The 16,968-nt window shown below is 41.2% G+C and overlaps 1 protein-coding gene across 5 annotated transcripts in view; it reads right to left on the bottom strand.

Moving 5' to 3' along the window:
• RASGEF1B (RasGEF domain family member 1B) overlaps nucleotides 1-16,968 on the bottom strand; it is a 45,197-nt gene that overhangs the window by 18,652 nt on the left and 9,577 nt on the right. For 3 of the 5 annotated variants that reach the window (XM_078002636.1, XM_015138432.3, XM_028848467.2), the window contains exons 2-6: nucleotides 13,827-14,009; nucleotides 11,986-12,108; nucleotides 11,118-11,255; nucleotides 2,010-2,225; nucleotides 1,448-1,522 (exon numbers count right to left, since the gene is read on the bottom strand). In XM_078002636.1, coding sequence (XP_077858762.1) covers nucleotides 1,448-1,522; nucleotides 2,010-2,225; nucleotides 11,118-11,255; nucleotides 11,986-12,108; nucleotides 13,827-14,003 — 729 coding nt within the window. In that variant the 5' untranslated portion in view covers nucleotides 14,004-14,009. The remainder of the gene's footprint in view (nucleotides 1-1,447; nucleotides 1,523-2,009; nucleotides 2,226-11,117; nucleotides 11,256-11,985; nucleotides 12,109-13,826; nucleotides 14,010-16,968) is intronic. The other 2 variants (XM_015138433.3, XM_078002637.1) reach the window with 1 other exon arrangement.

The raw sequence follows: 16,968 nt of genomic DNA, 5'->3' as shown, positions 1-16,968 counted from the left end.
CATTTATAAAAGTGTCCTTAGGCCGGGCGCAGTGGCTCTCGCCTGTAATCCCAACACTTTGGGAGGCTGAGGCGGGTGGATCACCAGAGGTCAGGAGTTCGAGATCAGCCTGGTTAATATGGTGAAACCCCATCTCTCCTAAAACACAAAAAATTAGCTGGGCATGGTGGCGCATGCCTGTAATCCCAGCTACTTGGGAGGCTGAAGCAGGAGAATCGCTTGAACCCGGGAGGTGGAGGTTGTAGTGAACTGGGATCACGCCATTGCACTCCAGCCTGGGTGGCAGAGTGAGATTCAGCCTCCAAAAAAAAAAAAAAAAAAAAAGTGTCCCTAACCCCTCTTCCCGAGAAACTAAGTTAGTCTGGATTGTATCTTCAGAAACACGATTCAGAGGAAGAGTTCTGGCTGCATTCCAAAACAATCCTGACTCAGTTAATGGAGTGCAAATACCAACTGCTAAAATCGATACAGCAAAAAGTGGCTACCAGTACAGAGGAGTAGAAATTTTTCTCTTAAAATGAAGCATAGGACAACATTTTACAACATAATGTTGCAACAAACTAAGTGTCTTTCAAGTAGATAAACAGAAGTCTACACCATCATGGTCTTCAGTAGGGTGAGTAACACATTGTTCAAAGGCAAAAAAGTTCATCTCATCTTGAAGTTCAAGGCCAGCTTGAAGAGGCTAATTACACCCCTCTTTCCTTCCTTCCAAAAGAAACAAACAAACAAAAAGTCCACTAGCCTTCTATGGCAAAACAAATTCTTCACTTCCTGTATTAGGAGACACTATTCTAAGTCCGGAAAACAGCTGTTGCCCCTACTCCCAGAAGGGGGCTTTCATCAGCGGGTGTTGTAGTCTTTGCCTAACAATTCAAAATGCTTCCAGGTCACTGGAAGAAAAAAATTTCTTATATGTGTACACTGATTTGACAGTCCACGCCCAGCATTCATTTCTTTAATAGTGGGCTGCACCTAGGCAATAAACCTCTCATGAGAGATTCACCTTAAAACAAGAGGCAAAGCGGTCAAGCCCTTTACTCAGCAAGCTGGATGTGCATCCTGTCTTTCCTGCCCCTGCTATTGTTGAATTATGGGCAGAACCTTCTCAGCAGATTCTTAATCTGCTAAAACCATTATGCTTTCCTCGCCTATTTTCATCACCACAAATGCCTGCATCTACTTGCTGTAAAGGTCCTACTAAATTTCCCAATAAGGAGGAAGAAGAGGCTACAAGTTAGTGATGGGGCAAAATTGTAAAGGAGCTTGGAGACCTCGCTCAAGAAAACTGCAATGAATCAGACATGGCTGATGGAAAAAAAAAAAAAATTCTGATTTTAAAATCTAAAACCGAATATAGGTCTAACTTCTGTCCCTTATACCCACTATCACAGACTGAGAAATCCCATTTCTGGTTTCAGCGTTGACCTTTGGGTAGACTGATTACCTTGTCATTATCCAAAGGGCCCTTCTGCACGAACGCCTGAACAAATTCTTCCGGCCCAATATAATTGAGCCTCTCCTGAAACACAAACCCAGAAGGTCAACAGTATTAAAGAAAGTGAAAAGAAATGGACTGTCAACTCCCTCTATGACTTTTGGCACCACCTCCCATTTCTTAATGAAGATTATAAAATAAGCCTTTAACCCGAAATACTTTCATCATCAAGGTCTGTGCAGAGGCAATTTTCTGCTTGCGTCAATATTCCACAAGATAGCGAAAGGCTGAGCAGGTTTTGGAAAAACTGATTAGAGGCAGAAGGTGAAGAAGGTCAATAAACTCTTTGCTCTTCAGCCTTGTTTAGTATTTATTTACAAGCGAATCCCCAGAATATCAGAAGCATTCATACTCAAATCCATAAACACGGTATGTTTCAGCTGTCTCAGATGATTTCCCACTTGGATTATTCTAACCTCTCCTGTGACATTACTGTTGACAAATATATTGTCTGGTTGCCAAAGCAAAGCAAATCCGTGGTTGTAAAGGGCAAAGATGATAACAGCCTTACCAGCTCTATATGAGTCAGCTGCTGGGCCAACGTGTAAGGGTCATTGCAGACAGTAATGATATCCCTTTGTATGGACTGTGGCTTGGTCTTGAGAACTGTGAGTCGATCTGTGGATGTGGAGCTGATTTTTGCCAGGACTTCTTCGTACTGGCTGAGTGCAGCAAGTTTGCGGATCAGACACTGCATCATCTGCTGGACATTCTTTCTGTATGTCTGCTAGGGAATAAGCGAAGAATTACATCCGTGCTCTGCATGTCTGGTTTTGCCACTATGCAAACTCAGAGACTACGTCCTCAAATGATTTTACCTGGACACTGGAGAATCAACTTGGTTAAGGGAAGTTACAGGAAGATTTGGCTAGCTCTAACAGTTTGAGACACATGCATGAGGCATTTTCAAACCTGTAAGATTTAGTTCTTCTTTGGGGTTGCAACTGAGAGTACAATTCAGGTTGGGCCATGAAAACACTACAGTGACAATCTAGATTACCTTTTGAGGGAATCCAGTATAATGAGTACTAAGTATAACTGACTGTCCTCTGTTCCAGCAAAGAAATGTACAGTTTACTGCTGGTGGGTTGAAATACATTGATCGCAAGTCAATGCATCCTTCTCCTAACACTTTTTCTTTAGGGCCACCCTCTTGATTTCTCTAGTCCTATCATTCTCAATCGCATCAGTCTGGCTACCTAGCAGAAATATACCATTACTTCCCACTCACCCCCTCGAACCACCTTCTTTTTGCTTTTGTTTTGTTTTGTTTTGTTTGAGACGAGTCTTGCTCTGTTGCCTGGGCTGGAGTGCAGTGACAGGATCTTGGCTCACTCACTACAACCTCCGCCTCCCAGGTTCAAGTGATTCACCTGCCTTAGCCTCCCGAGTAGTTGGGATTACAGGCATGCACCACCACGCCTGGCTAATTTTTGTATTTTTGTAGAGACAGGGTTTCACTATATTAGCCAGGCTGGTCTTGAACTCCTGACCTTGTGATCCGCCTGCCTCGGCCTCCCAAAGTGTGGGGATTACAGGTGTAAGCCACCACGTCCAGCCTACCACCTTCTTGACTTACACATAAAATGTGGATGACCATGAGGAAGCAGCAGATATTCATTTCTGGCATCTGACCTCCACTGGGCTCATATTCATTTCTTTTGTACTCATGACTCACTATTAATGTTCACAACCGAACTCTTCCATGTGGCAATTATCCCTGCAACACTACTCCCAGGTGCCACTTTGTTTGCTACTTCATTATGCTGCAGCCTCATGCATAAGATAAACTGGTTTAAAAAAGCACTGCATGTAGTTTAGATAACTGTCAACCTCCTGATTTTAAAACATTTGTTAAATCAAGAAATGACTTCACAATCCATCAATCCCAGGGCACAGCTATGATACAAGTTGCAGAGTCCATTTAGTCTTCCTTTTGTAGCCAAAAATTTCCAAAACAGTATTCTTCCAGGTAAATTATGATGCCTGTATCAGAGAAAGGCACACAGGCTGATTCAATGCTAACACGGTCCTTAGGTTAAATCTCGAAAAGAGGATGGCCCCAGTAAACCTACAGATATAGAAAGGCCTAGGTTTATGGCTCCATTGCCTTTTAAAAAAATACCACAATATCATTTGCTGAGATTAATTATCTGAAAATTAAATGGCATTTACCTACAAGTATAAGAGCCACAGTTTTTTTTTTTAATAGAAGCAATTTTGTTTATTACAGTATATTACAAAAACACAAACGAAGAGATATTTGCTTATGAGGAGAATAACAACATATTTGGAAATGGTTAATTCTTGCATAGTCAAGGTGTAAAAAGCATACACAGATTTCTTTTCCTTTTCTTCTCTATTTGTTAGTGTATATTCTGCTGAGTTATTTAAACTGGTCCATTAGATGACCTCTATTTTTCTCTACAGTCATGGATCACCCTGAAATCACTAATGAAACACCTATGTACTTAAAAATTGAACCGTCAAAAATCCCACCTTCCATACAGCATTTAGGCTATCAGTTTAGAAAATGCTATTTGGTAGTATGTTTGTCACTCAAGAGAAATGTCTCTTTTTTGGAATTCAAAGCTGTTCAAGGATGAGTTGAGGGTTATTTCAAATCTCTCATTCCTATTTCCCCCTTCTCTTTTACTTTTATAAACTTGAGTTACATTAAAAATCTATGTCCAGGCATGGTGGCTCACATCTGTAATCCCAGAACTTTGGGAGGATGAGGCAGGAGGATCCCTTGAGCCCATGAGATCGAGACAACATAGTGAGACCCCGTCTCCACAAAAACTTATTTATATGTTGACTGAGACAGAATCTCACTCTGTTGCCCAGGCTGGAGTGCAGTGGTGCAATCTCAACTCACTGCAACCTCCACCTCCCAGGTTCAAGCAATTCTCGTGCCTCAGCCTCCTGAGTAGCTGAGATTACAAGTGTGTGCCACCACACCCAGCTAATTTTTTGTTGTTGTTGTTGTTTTGTTTTGTTTTTGTTGTTGTATCAGTAGAGATGCGGTTTCGCCATGTTAGCAAGGATGGTCCCGAACTCCTGACCTCAAGTGATCTGCCCACCTCAGCTTCCCAAGATGCTGGGATTATTAAGCATGAGCCACCATGCTTGGCCTCTACAAAAATTTAAAAATTAGCTGGGCACCTGCAGTCCCAGTAACTTGGGGGAAACTGAGGTGGGAGGATTGCTTGAGCCAGGGAGGTGGATGCTATGGTGAGCTCTGATGGTGCCACAGCACTCCAGACTGGGTAAGAAAGCGAGAACCTGTCTCAACAAACAAAGCAAGCAAACAAACAAAATCTATCAACTTCAACTGTTTTATTCAGTCCTTTGTCCCAAATGTCATAACAAATGACTACATGAGAGTTAGATACTACTTCTAATAATTATGCAAATATTTCCCAGTGTATTACTCAAACTGGTTTCTGAACACCTTCTTGGAGATACCTTAGTTATAGCATATACTATCCGGGGTAGAATCCCTTCTCAGCCTTTTGGCTAGAACAAGTGCAGAGTAGAAAATACGTGTTACAAAGTTGAAGTTTCACAGTCAGTAAAGCCTGTTTACAAGAGCAACTCACAACTATATGTTACTACTTTACTAAACAGAGCTTGATATGAAGAAGGGACTTAATCTTCTTTGCTAAGTCTTTCTCAGAAAATGCTGAGTTTTCGGTATAAACAAATTTAACTTGTTTGTGTCCAATAGAATAGTTATTAAAAAGAAAAAGAAACATGGCCCAATCACATACCGGACTACTGTGTAGCAGCTGAAAGAAGATACAGCTACCTGCACTGACATGGAAAGGTTTCCAAGACATAAGAGAGAAAACAAGCAGGGTGAAAAATACTAGGTAAACACACATGGGAACAAAAGCCATACACACTACTTTCTATGAAGACCTGTATACGTAGGAGCAGCTCTGGAAGGATACACACAAAATTGACAACAGCTGTTACCTTTAAGAGAGAAGTTGGATTGATGGAAGTTTTTTGGCCTCTTTTGCTTTGTATGAATTTTCGAACAAAATCCAAGTGAATATATTCCTATATTACTTGACATGTTAAAAATAAAATGTTTTAAAGCTTTCCCACAGAATGGGATTTCTTGGATAACACAGGCATGAGACATGCACAAGAAAGTTATTTTCACTTAAAAAAACCCAACAACTCTAGGCCAGGCGCGGTGGCTCAAGCCTGTAATCCCAGCACTTTGGGAGGCCGAGACGGGCGGATCACGAGGTCAAGAGATGGAGACCATCCTGGCTAACACGGTGAAACCCCGTCTCTACTAAAAAATACAAAAAACTAGCTGGGCGAGGTGGCGGGGGGCTGTAGTCTCAGCTACACGGGAGGCTGAGGCAGGAGAATAGCGAGAACCTGGGAGGCGGAACTTGCAGTGAGCTGAGATCCGGCCACTGCACTCCAGCCCGGGCGACAGAGCAAGACTCCGTCTCAAAAAAAAAAAAAAAAAGCCAACAACTCACTTTAAAATATTCATTATTCTGTGCCTCAGCTGCTATTCCATGCATGCTATCATTCCTACATCATGCACCTTTTCCTCACCCCTTCCCGGGATCCACACAGAAAACACTTTAGCTAGAAATTATTACTTCTCTTCAGGGTACCACACAATTGTACCAGCTGGGAAGCAATGAGCAGAACAAACTGCTGAATGGGGGCAGCCTGGGTTCCACCCCAGAGATTACGATCGACTTGGTCTGCAGTGCATTTGGGTCACAAGATCTAGATGCGTCTCAGCTGATCCTTGTATAAGCCAAGTGTGAGAAGCAATACTTTACTGGCATATCTGCTGAAAGATTTTCATTCCGCAATTTTTTTTTTTTTTTTTTGAGGTGGGGAGTTTCACTCTTGTTGCCCAGGCTGGAGTGCAACGGTGCGATCTTGGCTCACTGCAATCTCTGCCTCCCGGGTTCAAGAGATTCTCCTGCCTCAGCTTCCCGAGTAGCTGGAATTATAGGCATGCGCCACCCCGCCTGGCTAATTTTGTATTTTTAGTAGAAATGGGGGTTCCTCCATGGTGGTCAGGCTGGTCTCAAACTCCCAACCTCAGTAATCTGCCTTCTTCAGCCTCCCAAAGTGCTGGGATTACAGGCGTGAGCCACCGCACCCAGCCTATTCTGCAATTTTAAAAAAATTTATTGGGGGAAGAGGCAGAGGAATGTACAGTCAGGTTGTTAGCAAAAAACTGCCTCAAAATATCATGGAAAAATGTACGTAATAGAGTATGGGAGAAAGCTATTCAACAACTAGTGTGTGAGCATGGGAGACAGTGTATGCACGCCACCTCTTTTAAAAGTTTCCTGCTGCCATTTGACTCCATTTGAGAAATCAAGCTTTGTGTTGTTAAGCACGGTTCCTCACTGAGTCATGAATTACTAAATATGTACTTATTCTTTTTTATAACTTCAAATGCCAGTGACAGTAATTACCTGGCAAATAAAGATAGAAGTTCTTATTATAAAGACCAGCCCCTTAAGGAAGAGAAAATTGCATTCTATCCACCACAGTCATTTGTCATGTAATTCAATCATTAGTTTCATTTCATGTTTCTTGCAGGCAAGTCCTAATAAACCACTTCATTTTGGGCAAATCCCCAGGGGAGAAACATATTAAGCCAAATTATGTAGAACTGTCCTGGCAGATTCAGAAGAACCTGACTAAATTATATATAGGGCACACCTGGATTCACTGACTGCCAAAAGGGAAAAAAAAAAAAAGTCCCAGGCAAGAAGCAACAAATCCCAACCCAGGCTCATATTCCTTCCAGTAGAGGGAAATAATTTTTCCCTATTCCAGTAATTCATTTGTTCATTCATTCATTCATTGACTCATTCATTCAAACACTACTGAGAGGATACTAGGTGCCAGGTACTGAGCTAGGAGTTAAGGAGGCCAAGGTGAACAAAGAGGGCACAGCATGGGGTCTAGAGAGGAAATCAAGCAACAAAAATGCAAGCACAGTCATCCCTCAGTATCCTCGGGAGATTGGTTCCAGGACTTCCCTGCAGATGCTCTCACATCTCTGCTATAAGATGGTATAGTATTTTCATACATCTGCACATCCTCCTGTATACTTTAAATCATCTCTACATTACTTATAATACCTAATGCAACATAAATGCTATGTACATCACTGTGATACTGTATTGTTTAGGGAATAATGACAGGGAAAAAAAGGCTATGTATGTTCGGTACACACTTAATACTTTTTGAATATTTTCAATCTGAGGTTGGTTGAACCCATGGATGCAGATCCCACAAATACAGAGAGGGGGCCAGCTATACTGACTCATCACAGAGTGCTAGGAACCACTATGAAGGGAAGAGCAGTGAAAGCCAATAATGGGAGAGGGAATGATCATAGTTGGGGTGCTGAAGGAAGGTCTCTCTGAGGGGAGACACCTAAGCACATGACTGATAAGGAGCCTGATAGCCAAAGAACTGGAGGAAGGACATCGGTCATACAGTTTCAGACCTGAAAGGGCATTAACACAAGGCAGTTACTTCTATGATTTATAGAGACGAGGAAGGAGCAAGGATTTAGAGGACTAGCCAAAACACACTCAGATAAACCAGCTGGCAAGTGTGGATTTGAATTCTGAATACTGAATAGAATACGGAATACTGAATAGAAGCAACTAAAGAAACAGGTTCCCTGTGAAACCCAACCTGATCAAGGCAGGTGACATCTCTCCACTCAACCCTTAGTTTAACCAGTTCCTCAGTTAGAACTGGCTTGTCTTCTTATCTCCTCTTTTCGTGCTCAAAACCATCTGAACTTCACAAGGTTTCTATCAAGACTGTTATTAACACAGGAGTGTTGAAAAGAAGCCAGGGTCACAAGGCTGTTTGGCCCTTCTCTCTGCTCTACTCAGCTCTCGAATAGCTTGATTCTGTTAAACAAAAAGACCAATTTTCATCTGGTAAACACAGATAGAAATGATTTCCCCTTTGACTCCCGCAATAAGAAGGACCATCCATTTGGTATTTTCAAAACACCAACATTTTATCTTAAAATAAAAAGATTTTTAAGGTGTTTCTTTTGGAAAGAACTAAGTTATAAAGGCAATAGAGGGAAGATAAGATGATTGACATATAATGTTAAGTAGCTAAAGACAACCTAACTGAAATGAAAACTGTCTGACTTAGGTCTCAGCCTTCACACAAGAAAAAGCCCTTATGATGTCACTAATCTTTTGAGCAGCTTCAGATACATAAACCAAGGTCACTGAGCCAGCACTGACCCTGCCGAGGAACTCCCAGGCTAACCCTTCTAATATAAGATTTGCTACAAAACTGCACCATGATGCTTAATTTTTGCCTTTGTAAGCAAGGGACCTATCAATTCATACTTGGCTGGAACCTGTAATAGGCAAACTGGCAAAATGATTATAACCGTCATAACTTGCACAATGACTCAGGAAATGACTCATTCAGCCCGGCAGAAATAATGGCTGTCTCGAGCACTTGAGTTCATAACAATATAATGTCAAAAAGTAACAGTAAAATGGTTAATTCCATTTTCATGAGAACATAATACAGGAAAGCCCATACACATTTTTCAAGAGCTAGCCTTATATAATTTTAGTCTGATTTTGTAAAATTGGGAGAAATTGTATTAAAATGTTTATATCTATTAAGATGCCATTTATTATTATCTAACTAGCTGTGTCAAACCTTTTTGGAAGGAAAAAAGGTATAAGTAAAATTAAAACACACTTGCAACATAAATCCTGTGCATGAGTTGACATGAACATAGCCCCAAAGTTATTCAGACGAAAGTTTTTAAGTTTTTCACTTAATTTCCTCAAGAATACACTTCCCCTTTTCTCACAAAAATTACAGCTGGGCACAGTGGCTCACACCTTTAATTCCAGCACTTTGGGAGGCCAAGGCCAGTGGATTGCTTGAGACCACAGGTTCAAGACCAGCCTGAGCAACACAGTGAGGCTTTGTCTCTACAAAAATTAGAAAAAACTAGCCAGTCACAGTCGTATGCACCTGTAGTCCCAGCTACTAGGGAAGCTGAGGTGGGAGGATTGATTAAGCCAGAGAGGTCAGGGCTGCAGTGAGTCATGATGGTGACACTATACTCTAGCCGCCTGTAATTCCAGCACTTTGGGGAGGCCAAGGCCAGTGGATTGCTTGAGCCTGAAAGTTCGAGACCAGCCTGGGCAACATAGTGAGGCTTTGTCTCTACAAAAAATAGAAAAAATTAGCCAGGCACAGTTGTATGCACCTGTAGTCCCAGCTACTAGGGAAGCTGAGGTGGGAGGACTGATTAAGCCGGAGAAGTCAAGGCTGCAGTGAGCCATGATCACAACACTATACTCTAGCCTGAGGAACAGAGCAAGACTCTGTCTCAGAAAAAAAGGATAGGGTATCAAGTTATACGCTGCAGCATACTACTGAAAGAGTTCTCAAGGAAGGTTATTCATAATGGAAAATGCATTTTAAGACGAATGAAATGCACCATCATTGCCAAATGCTTCACCTACTTTTTCCAGGTGAAAGTGTATCTGTGCCTAAACGACTTGTTCCCAGAAGTTGACCTGCAACATGGAAACTACAAGGACATCCTTGCCCAGCAAGTCTCAACACAGAATACCAGCCCTCCAGACGTGCTTCCAAAAGGATAACCTTGAATTTGCACAGCTAGTAGTTAGTGCTTATCAAAGGCTCAACTGAGGGAAGTGATATTTAGGAAAGACTATCTAAGAGACTTCCTTTTAATCTCCACCTATACTAGATTCTATCCTTAAATCAACTTCTGAGCGCTGGAAGACTTGCCTCATTTCCTCAGTCTTCTCCTCCCCCAAGAATTACCTTTGCTCATTCACACATGAATCTATGAATTCAGTTTCTGTCCAGGAAGGTGTTGTAAACACCATAAAGAACAGTTTCTAGGATCTCATTCTATGACCCTATACAAAGTTCTTCAGAAGAAAGTTTTTAAATTTTTCATTTAATTCCCTCAATAATCACTATACTTCCCCTTTTCTGACAGTGAGTATCACATGACCAGCTGTATTTCCCTTTTACCTGGAACTTAAACTCATACCACAGCAGTCCTGTCCTCCTCTACTCATTCTCAACAGAAGCATATTTGTTTGCTTCCTGCCACAGCCCAGAATGTCTATTTCTATTTATGATTTATTAATCTACCATTTATCATTGGTTAATATATTAATGTTATTTACTGTGTATCCACCAGTGTTTATATCTATTAACATGCCATTTATTATCTAACTAGCTGTGTTAAACCTTTTTGGAAGGAAAAAAGGTAAAAGTAAAGTAAAATTAAAACACACTTGCAACATAAATCCTGTGCACGAGTTGACATGGACATAGCCCCAAATTAATCACATAACACTCTAGATCATATCCCTTTGAAGTGGGATGTTATAATCATTCTCACTTGACATACCAAACAGACCAATATGTGATATGGAGGGCTTGCCCAAAGGCAAAACAGAGAGGAAGCAGTGGAGATTAGGATGCATAATTCAGCACCATTTCCCACCCAGGCTCTGCCTGGGAATTCCAGTGGCCGTGCTAAATTCAGGTTACCAACCTCTTCGCCACTGGCTATCCGGTGAGCCAGATCTTTTAAGTTTCTCATCATTCTTTCATCCCGAAAATCATAGGGAAATGTTTCCGTCCATTCCGTGAGGAGTTGAAGGATTTTGGGTGCAATTTTTCTCATCTGGTTCTAGGGAAAAAAAGCAAATCTAATTCAGTGATATTTATCACTATGGACTACATCAAATAAATAGTTACAAACAGTGTCATTGAGAAACTTCTAGTGCAAAGTCTTTAGGGATGAAGAAGAAGCTCCAGCCCCTCTCCCTCCATGTCAGTGCCAAGTGCCACCAACTTAAGGCAGGACCTAGGGATCCTCAATTGCATTTAATTAATTTACTTTTTTCAATTTTTAAATTTTTAATGTCTTTGATTTTTGAGACAAGAGTCTCACTCTGTCCCCCAGGCTGGAGTGCAGTGGTGCAATCTCAGCTCCCTGCAACCTGCCTCCCAGGTTCAAGCAATTCTCCTGCCTCAGTCTCCGGAGTAGCCGGGATTACAGGCGTGTGCCACCACAGCCAGCTAATTTTTGTATTTTTAGTACAGACGGGGTTTCACATGTTGGCCAGGCTGGTCTCAAAACTCCTGACCTCAGGTGATCTGCCCACCCTGGCCTCCCAAAGTGCTGGGATTACAGGTGTGAGCCACCTGCACCCAGGCTGCATTTGATTTATTCTGTATTCTTTATTCTTTATACCATTCACAATTCCCCTTGCATAGCCGCAATGCCATTTATGCACTTCAGCCTGGGGATAAGCCCTGGTTACTTAACAAACCAACTTCACAAAAATCTAAGCCATAGAGTCAGCATTCCTAATAAAACAAACTGTAATATTATAATATTAAAAATGTACCATTACCTTATCACTATCAGGATCACTTAGTCTCTGGTGCTCAACACATAAGTGGCAAACTTTGGCCATTAGCTCATAAGGATGCATAAATAACCGAGAACTGAGTAGGAAGGTAAATATGTATGTTCTCTGCAGCAAGAGAAAAAAGTCATCATTGTTACATTCTCTCTAAAATTAATATCTTGCCTTTATACTATACATCTTATTTCATTAAGTTCTCCTGATCAAGTTAATATGCTGCAGTTTCAAAAGTAATGCCTACTAGTAGTAAAACGGTGTAAGATTAATTTCTCCTTTACCTTCTGATGTATGTTTTCCCTTAAACCATACTAAAAATAACAGAAGTACAGGATAAGTTTGGCTCCTGGAATTATTCAGAGCACATTTTCACATCCATCCTCAGGGAGCCAGGATACCAAGACACATAACTCACTTTAGTAAAGAAGAATGAAATGCAGCTCAGAGAGATAAATCTTACTCGAATATACTACCCATACAAAACATGGTTGTGTGTCCAAATACTCTGTAACTCAACGGAAACCAAACAAAAAATAACAACAAAAAAACCTACCTACCCAATGCACATAACACTCAAGAATTCTCCAGGGTGTCTAGCACGTCACACTAAAGTGTTTGTGTCAGAACATTCAAAGGCAGGCTTTCAAGTAACCTATTTATTTGCTTAAAGGCAAAGCAATTTAATAAAGCACAATATAACACTATATACTTTTCTTTAACCACATTGTCTCCCAAGAAGCCAGTAATGAAGTAGTGCTTATTTGTTATAACAATTTCAGACTCCCATTGAAAAGACAAATTCCATGGGATTTTTCTTTTTTCCTTAGGCGCCTTTACTAGCTCATAAACACTTACAGGGCTGAACAAGGGATTCCTTTTACTTCTGATTACAAGTTTTCCCTGTGTGGCAACATATCTGAAAATGCCATGTAACAAAATACACAGAGAGATAACTCAGTAAGAAACACTATGGTGAATTACTGTGGCAAGCACGAACTATCCTTTGCACCCCAACGTTATCATTAAATTTATAAAGACAAATGAATGCAGTCTCTAGATATTTTCATGAGATCTTTATCAATAACCAGCTGCTCAGCAAATCTCCTACTACTAAGCTCAATTCCATAGAGGTAGCTGTAGCACAGGGAAGGGGAAAAAGTCATTTGTCCCAGAAAGAAAACCTGTGTTTGACTGCTGATGCTGGGAGTGAGACCATGAGCAAATACTCAACACTCTGAATTAGTTTTCTCCTCTCTTCCCTCTTGGAATTACTGTAAAGACTAAGAAAACATATAACAAATTCCCAAGATTAGAAAGTGCTAGCTATATAAGTGTAGGTTACCAAGGTAAAACAAAGCAACCATGTCATCTGATGTTGAATCTATAAAGAATTACATCTTGAGCATAAATCTTGTTTTCTCTTCCATATACTTTCCTTGGTTACATTCACTTTTCTTAGCATAGTGCTGGTCTTGGAAACAAAAAAGGCATTACATATTCTGGGAGCATCCAAAGTTCTCTGACATTTCTATTTAAGGACTAAGCTATATGCATGAATCAACTCTACAGATACTTCATTTAGATGGTATCAGACTGTCTACAATGTAGTAACTAACCTGAAAAGAAATTGATATGCACAGTACACCAAAATCTGATCCTTATCCAGGCTCAACTTAATTTCAATGCACTTGATAATCAATATGCAATTTCTTATTAGAAAAATTCTCAGCAACCTAGAGATAATTCTGTATTATCTATGGTCCCTGCCTACTGTACTATAATTTCTACTCGTTGCCAAGGATGTGTTTCAGAGAAACATGAATACCTACATCTGGATAGTAATCCACATTAGGTACTAAGTGCTGGATGAGTGCTTCCAGGGATCCGGAGAGGAGGTTGTTGTCATGGTAATACAACCCTCCACAGCTGTCCTCTGCAGACTGATAGAGGTTTCGATTGTAACCACTGCTGTCAAACATTGCTGAAAAGGGAGGAGTCTGAGGCATACTTTCCTAAAAGGAATAAAAAAGAAGAAAACATAATGTCAGCAATATGCAGTATGAAAATAAAGGTAAGCTTTAATAGGCACCAAGATTTAACAGTAATGAGAGAATAGGCAATTAAAATAGTAGTTCAGCTTCTGACACAATATCAGAGCCCATCAAGAATCAAATTGCTCTCTGAGTACCACATGTAAGCATACTTTTGAGTACCACTCCCATTCAATCAAATATCACACAACGCTTAGACCAAGGGACCCACTCTGGACTTAAACTCAAGTCTCTGGCTGTCATATTTAGATGTCACTCCTTCAGATCAGATTGTGAAAGGGGCAAGGGAACTGAACTTCGATTGCTTTATCGCATGGAGTCAACAATTTTCCTAAGGTGGAAATGTGTACACCTTAAAATTTGGTTGGGAAAAGTTACCTAACACTGAAGATCTATCTGAAGGACCTGAAGACAACCAAAATCGAAGCTGAAAACACGAAATTGCAAAGTAGGCCTAGAATTAAAGTACACTGTGTGCGTGTTTATATATGCATACGTGTACACACAAGATTTCATGTAGACTCCTCAGTTTTCACTGAAAGATCAGATGCTGTTGACTTTCTCCCCTTTGTGTTAAATTCTCCTGGGGCTGTGGGGTGGTATCTTGTAAAGCCTCAGTTCTCAATAAACATGCAGGCTGAGAAGGCACCTGATTTGGGAACAAGGAGCACTGTGACAGTCCTGAGATAAGTTGCTCCTCTCCATCTGTGTACTTTGCAATTCACAAAGGCCTTGTCAGAGGGTGCTCTGCAGACGGCAGAGGCTATTAAGTTATTACTTGAATTCCTAGGGACGGCACCCGGCCCTGAGAACAGACTCCCAGTCTCTGGCACCACGTCTGCACAATGGAGGCATTGAAGAGCTGCAGAGACTGGGGGCTTCAGAAGGCAAACAATGAGGGGGAGCCATACTCCAAGTCATGGACTGACGGGCACAGGGCGTGTGGAGGCAGCAGGAGGACACAACCTGGACTAATCTTTCTTTTCAAGATGCCAAAAGATATTTGCCTCTCAATGTGGGAGGGGCGTGGAGCCCTGTCTGAGAAGTCACATCCATCACTCCTTGAGCATCTGTTCCAGCTACAGCTGATGGGTATACAGAGCATCACAACCTGTGCACGTGCCTCAGCAGGGGGCGGCCAGGGGTGGGGCATTAAGAGAAAACATCCATCATCAAAGCCAACCTGGCCGGTGAAAACAGAATTAGAGAAAAGAAACATCAAGAGAAATAAACAGGAAATAAAAACCAACTTCATTTCTGGGTACTTTGTCCCCTCCACAAACCAGTGCTGAGGGACAATTTAAAGGGATCCATGAAAAAGCCACAAATGGGAAGAAGGTGTTGACTGAGAACCACTCTATCCACAGGGATTTGTGACTACCGGGGTCATTGGCTCCATGGCTCTCCTTTAGGTAGCACATAGTCATAACAGCCAAAGGGTCAGGCACTATGGGATACAACATTAACACAAATAGTCTGCACACACCCTTAGTTGGCAAGACCTCACGTGTAGGAACTGCAGTTAAATAAATAAATCATTCAATGTTAACATTTTATAAGGCAATAGACAAGGTACATTTCTTTCCTCTTCAAATTGCCAGGTTTCTATGAGTACAACTCCTGTGCAATATGATCATTGCAAACTGGCCATCCTTGGTGGGAAGAAAAAGAGCCAGTCTGTCCTTGCCCTGAGAAACTCATAATGTCCTCAAACTAGGAGGCAGGGACCTGAGATTAGAGGCACCTAAAAGCTCCCTCAGATAACTGAGAGAGAACTCTTTGTCTGGATTTGGTTGCCTCTGGCTTAAAAAAGCTTTAAATGGTTATAACCACAGTGTCCTTCACATACAGCATGAGGAACGTCATGCCCTTGGAATCGGGATTTTTTCTTTCAGGAACCACACAGTTTCCTTCATTGGAGCACTTACTCATTGCTAGTACAACCATTCTAACAAAGCACTTTTGGGAGATGGTTGGCCAGGATTTGGAAATTCCAAAAAATCAGAAAATCATATTCAAAGGAACCACAGAAATCACGTGGCCCAGGATCTGGAAAACATTTCATTTCACTTTCCAACTGCTATCAATTCAAGTGGTTGTCTAAAGGCCTGAGGATGAGCAAGGAGGATATGCAAGCTGTAACTCAGTGGGAGAATGCAGGTTCTAAGTGATTAGCAATGACTGTCAGACAGTCATGGAAGGAGACGCAGCCCATGTGCCATCACAATCTAGTCCAATCTCCTCTTCTTATAAATGTGCACACTGAGACCCAAGGGGGTAAGGTGACCAGGCTAAGATGACCCAGTAATGAGGCCACAGCACATTGCTGCACTCCTGCTGGATGGAACTCCCCTGCATCAAGTACTCTCTGGCCATGGGCTAATTAGCAGTAAGCAAAATGGTCATGGGCCACTCAGATTTTGTTTTCAAGGAATCAGCACCAAAAGCCACCAAGTATTTGCACTTCTTAATTATTTACTCCTGCAGAGTAGACAAGAGCTCGGATCTAGACAAAGATTCAGATTTAATGAAGCCCTAATTCTGGCACTTAATGGCTGTGAAATCTTCAAACCCTCAACACCACCAGGTATGTTTTCCATCTGTTATTTCCAATTTTGCTTATCCCTTCCAAAATCCTAAATAATAACAAAACTACTTATCTTCTTTAGCGCAAGGTTCTTCTTAGAGCATTATGATTAGAGCAATGACAAAAGACTGTGTATTGTTTTTTGGAACTATATCACTCGTAGTATTTCTTTGAAGAGGTGCAAAGTATCAATACTTAGAAAACTCCCTCCAACAAGGGACCAAAAGAAAATAATGCAAATAGCGATAGAAACCAAACTGAGGTAAATGAATAAGGGTTATGGCTTACTGTACTTAAAAATCAACTGTAAGAAGAGAGTTATGTCACAGGCTA

This window comes from Macaca mulatta, chromosome 5, assembly GCF_049350105.2.
Source record: "Macaca mulatta isolate MMU2019108-1 chromosome 5, T2T-MMU8v2.0, whole genome shotgun sequence".
In the NCBI taxonomy this organism is placed as follows: Eukaryota; Metazoa; Chordata; class Mammalia; order Primates; family Cercopithecidae; genus Macaca; species Macaca mulatta.
Note: the sequence above shows the minus strand (reverse complement) of the source record. Positions and strands in the feature narration are given on the sequence as shown.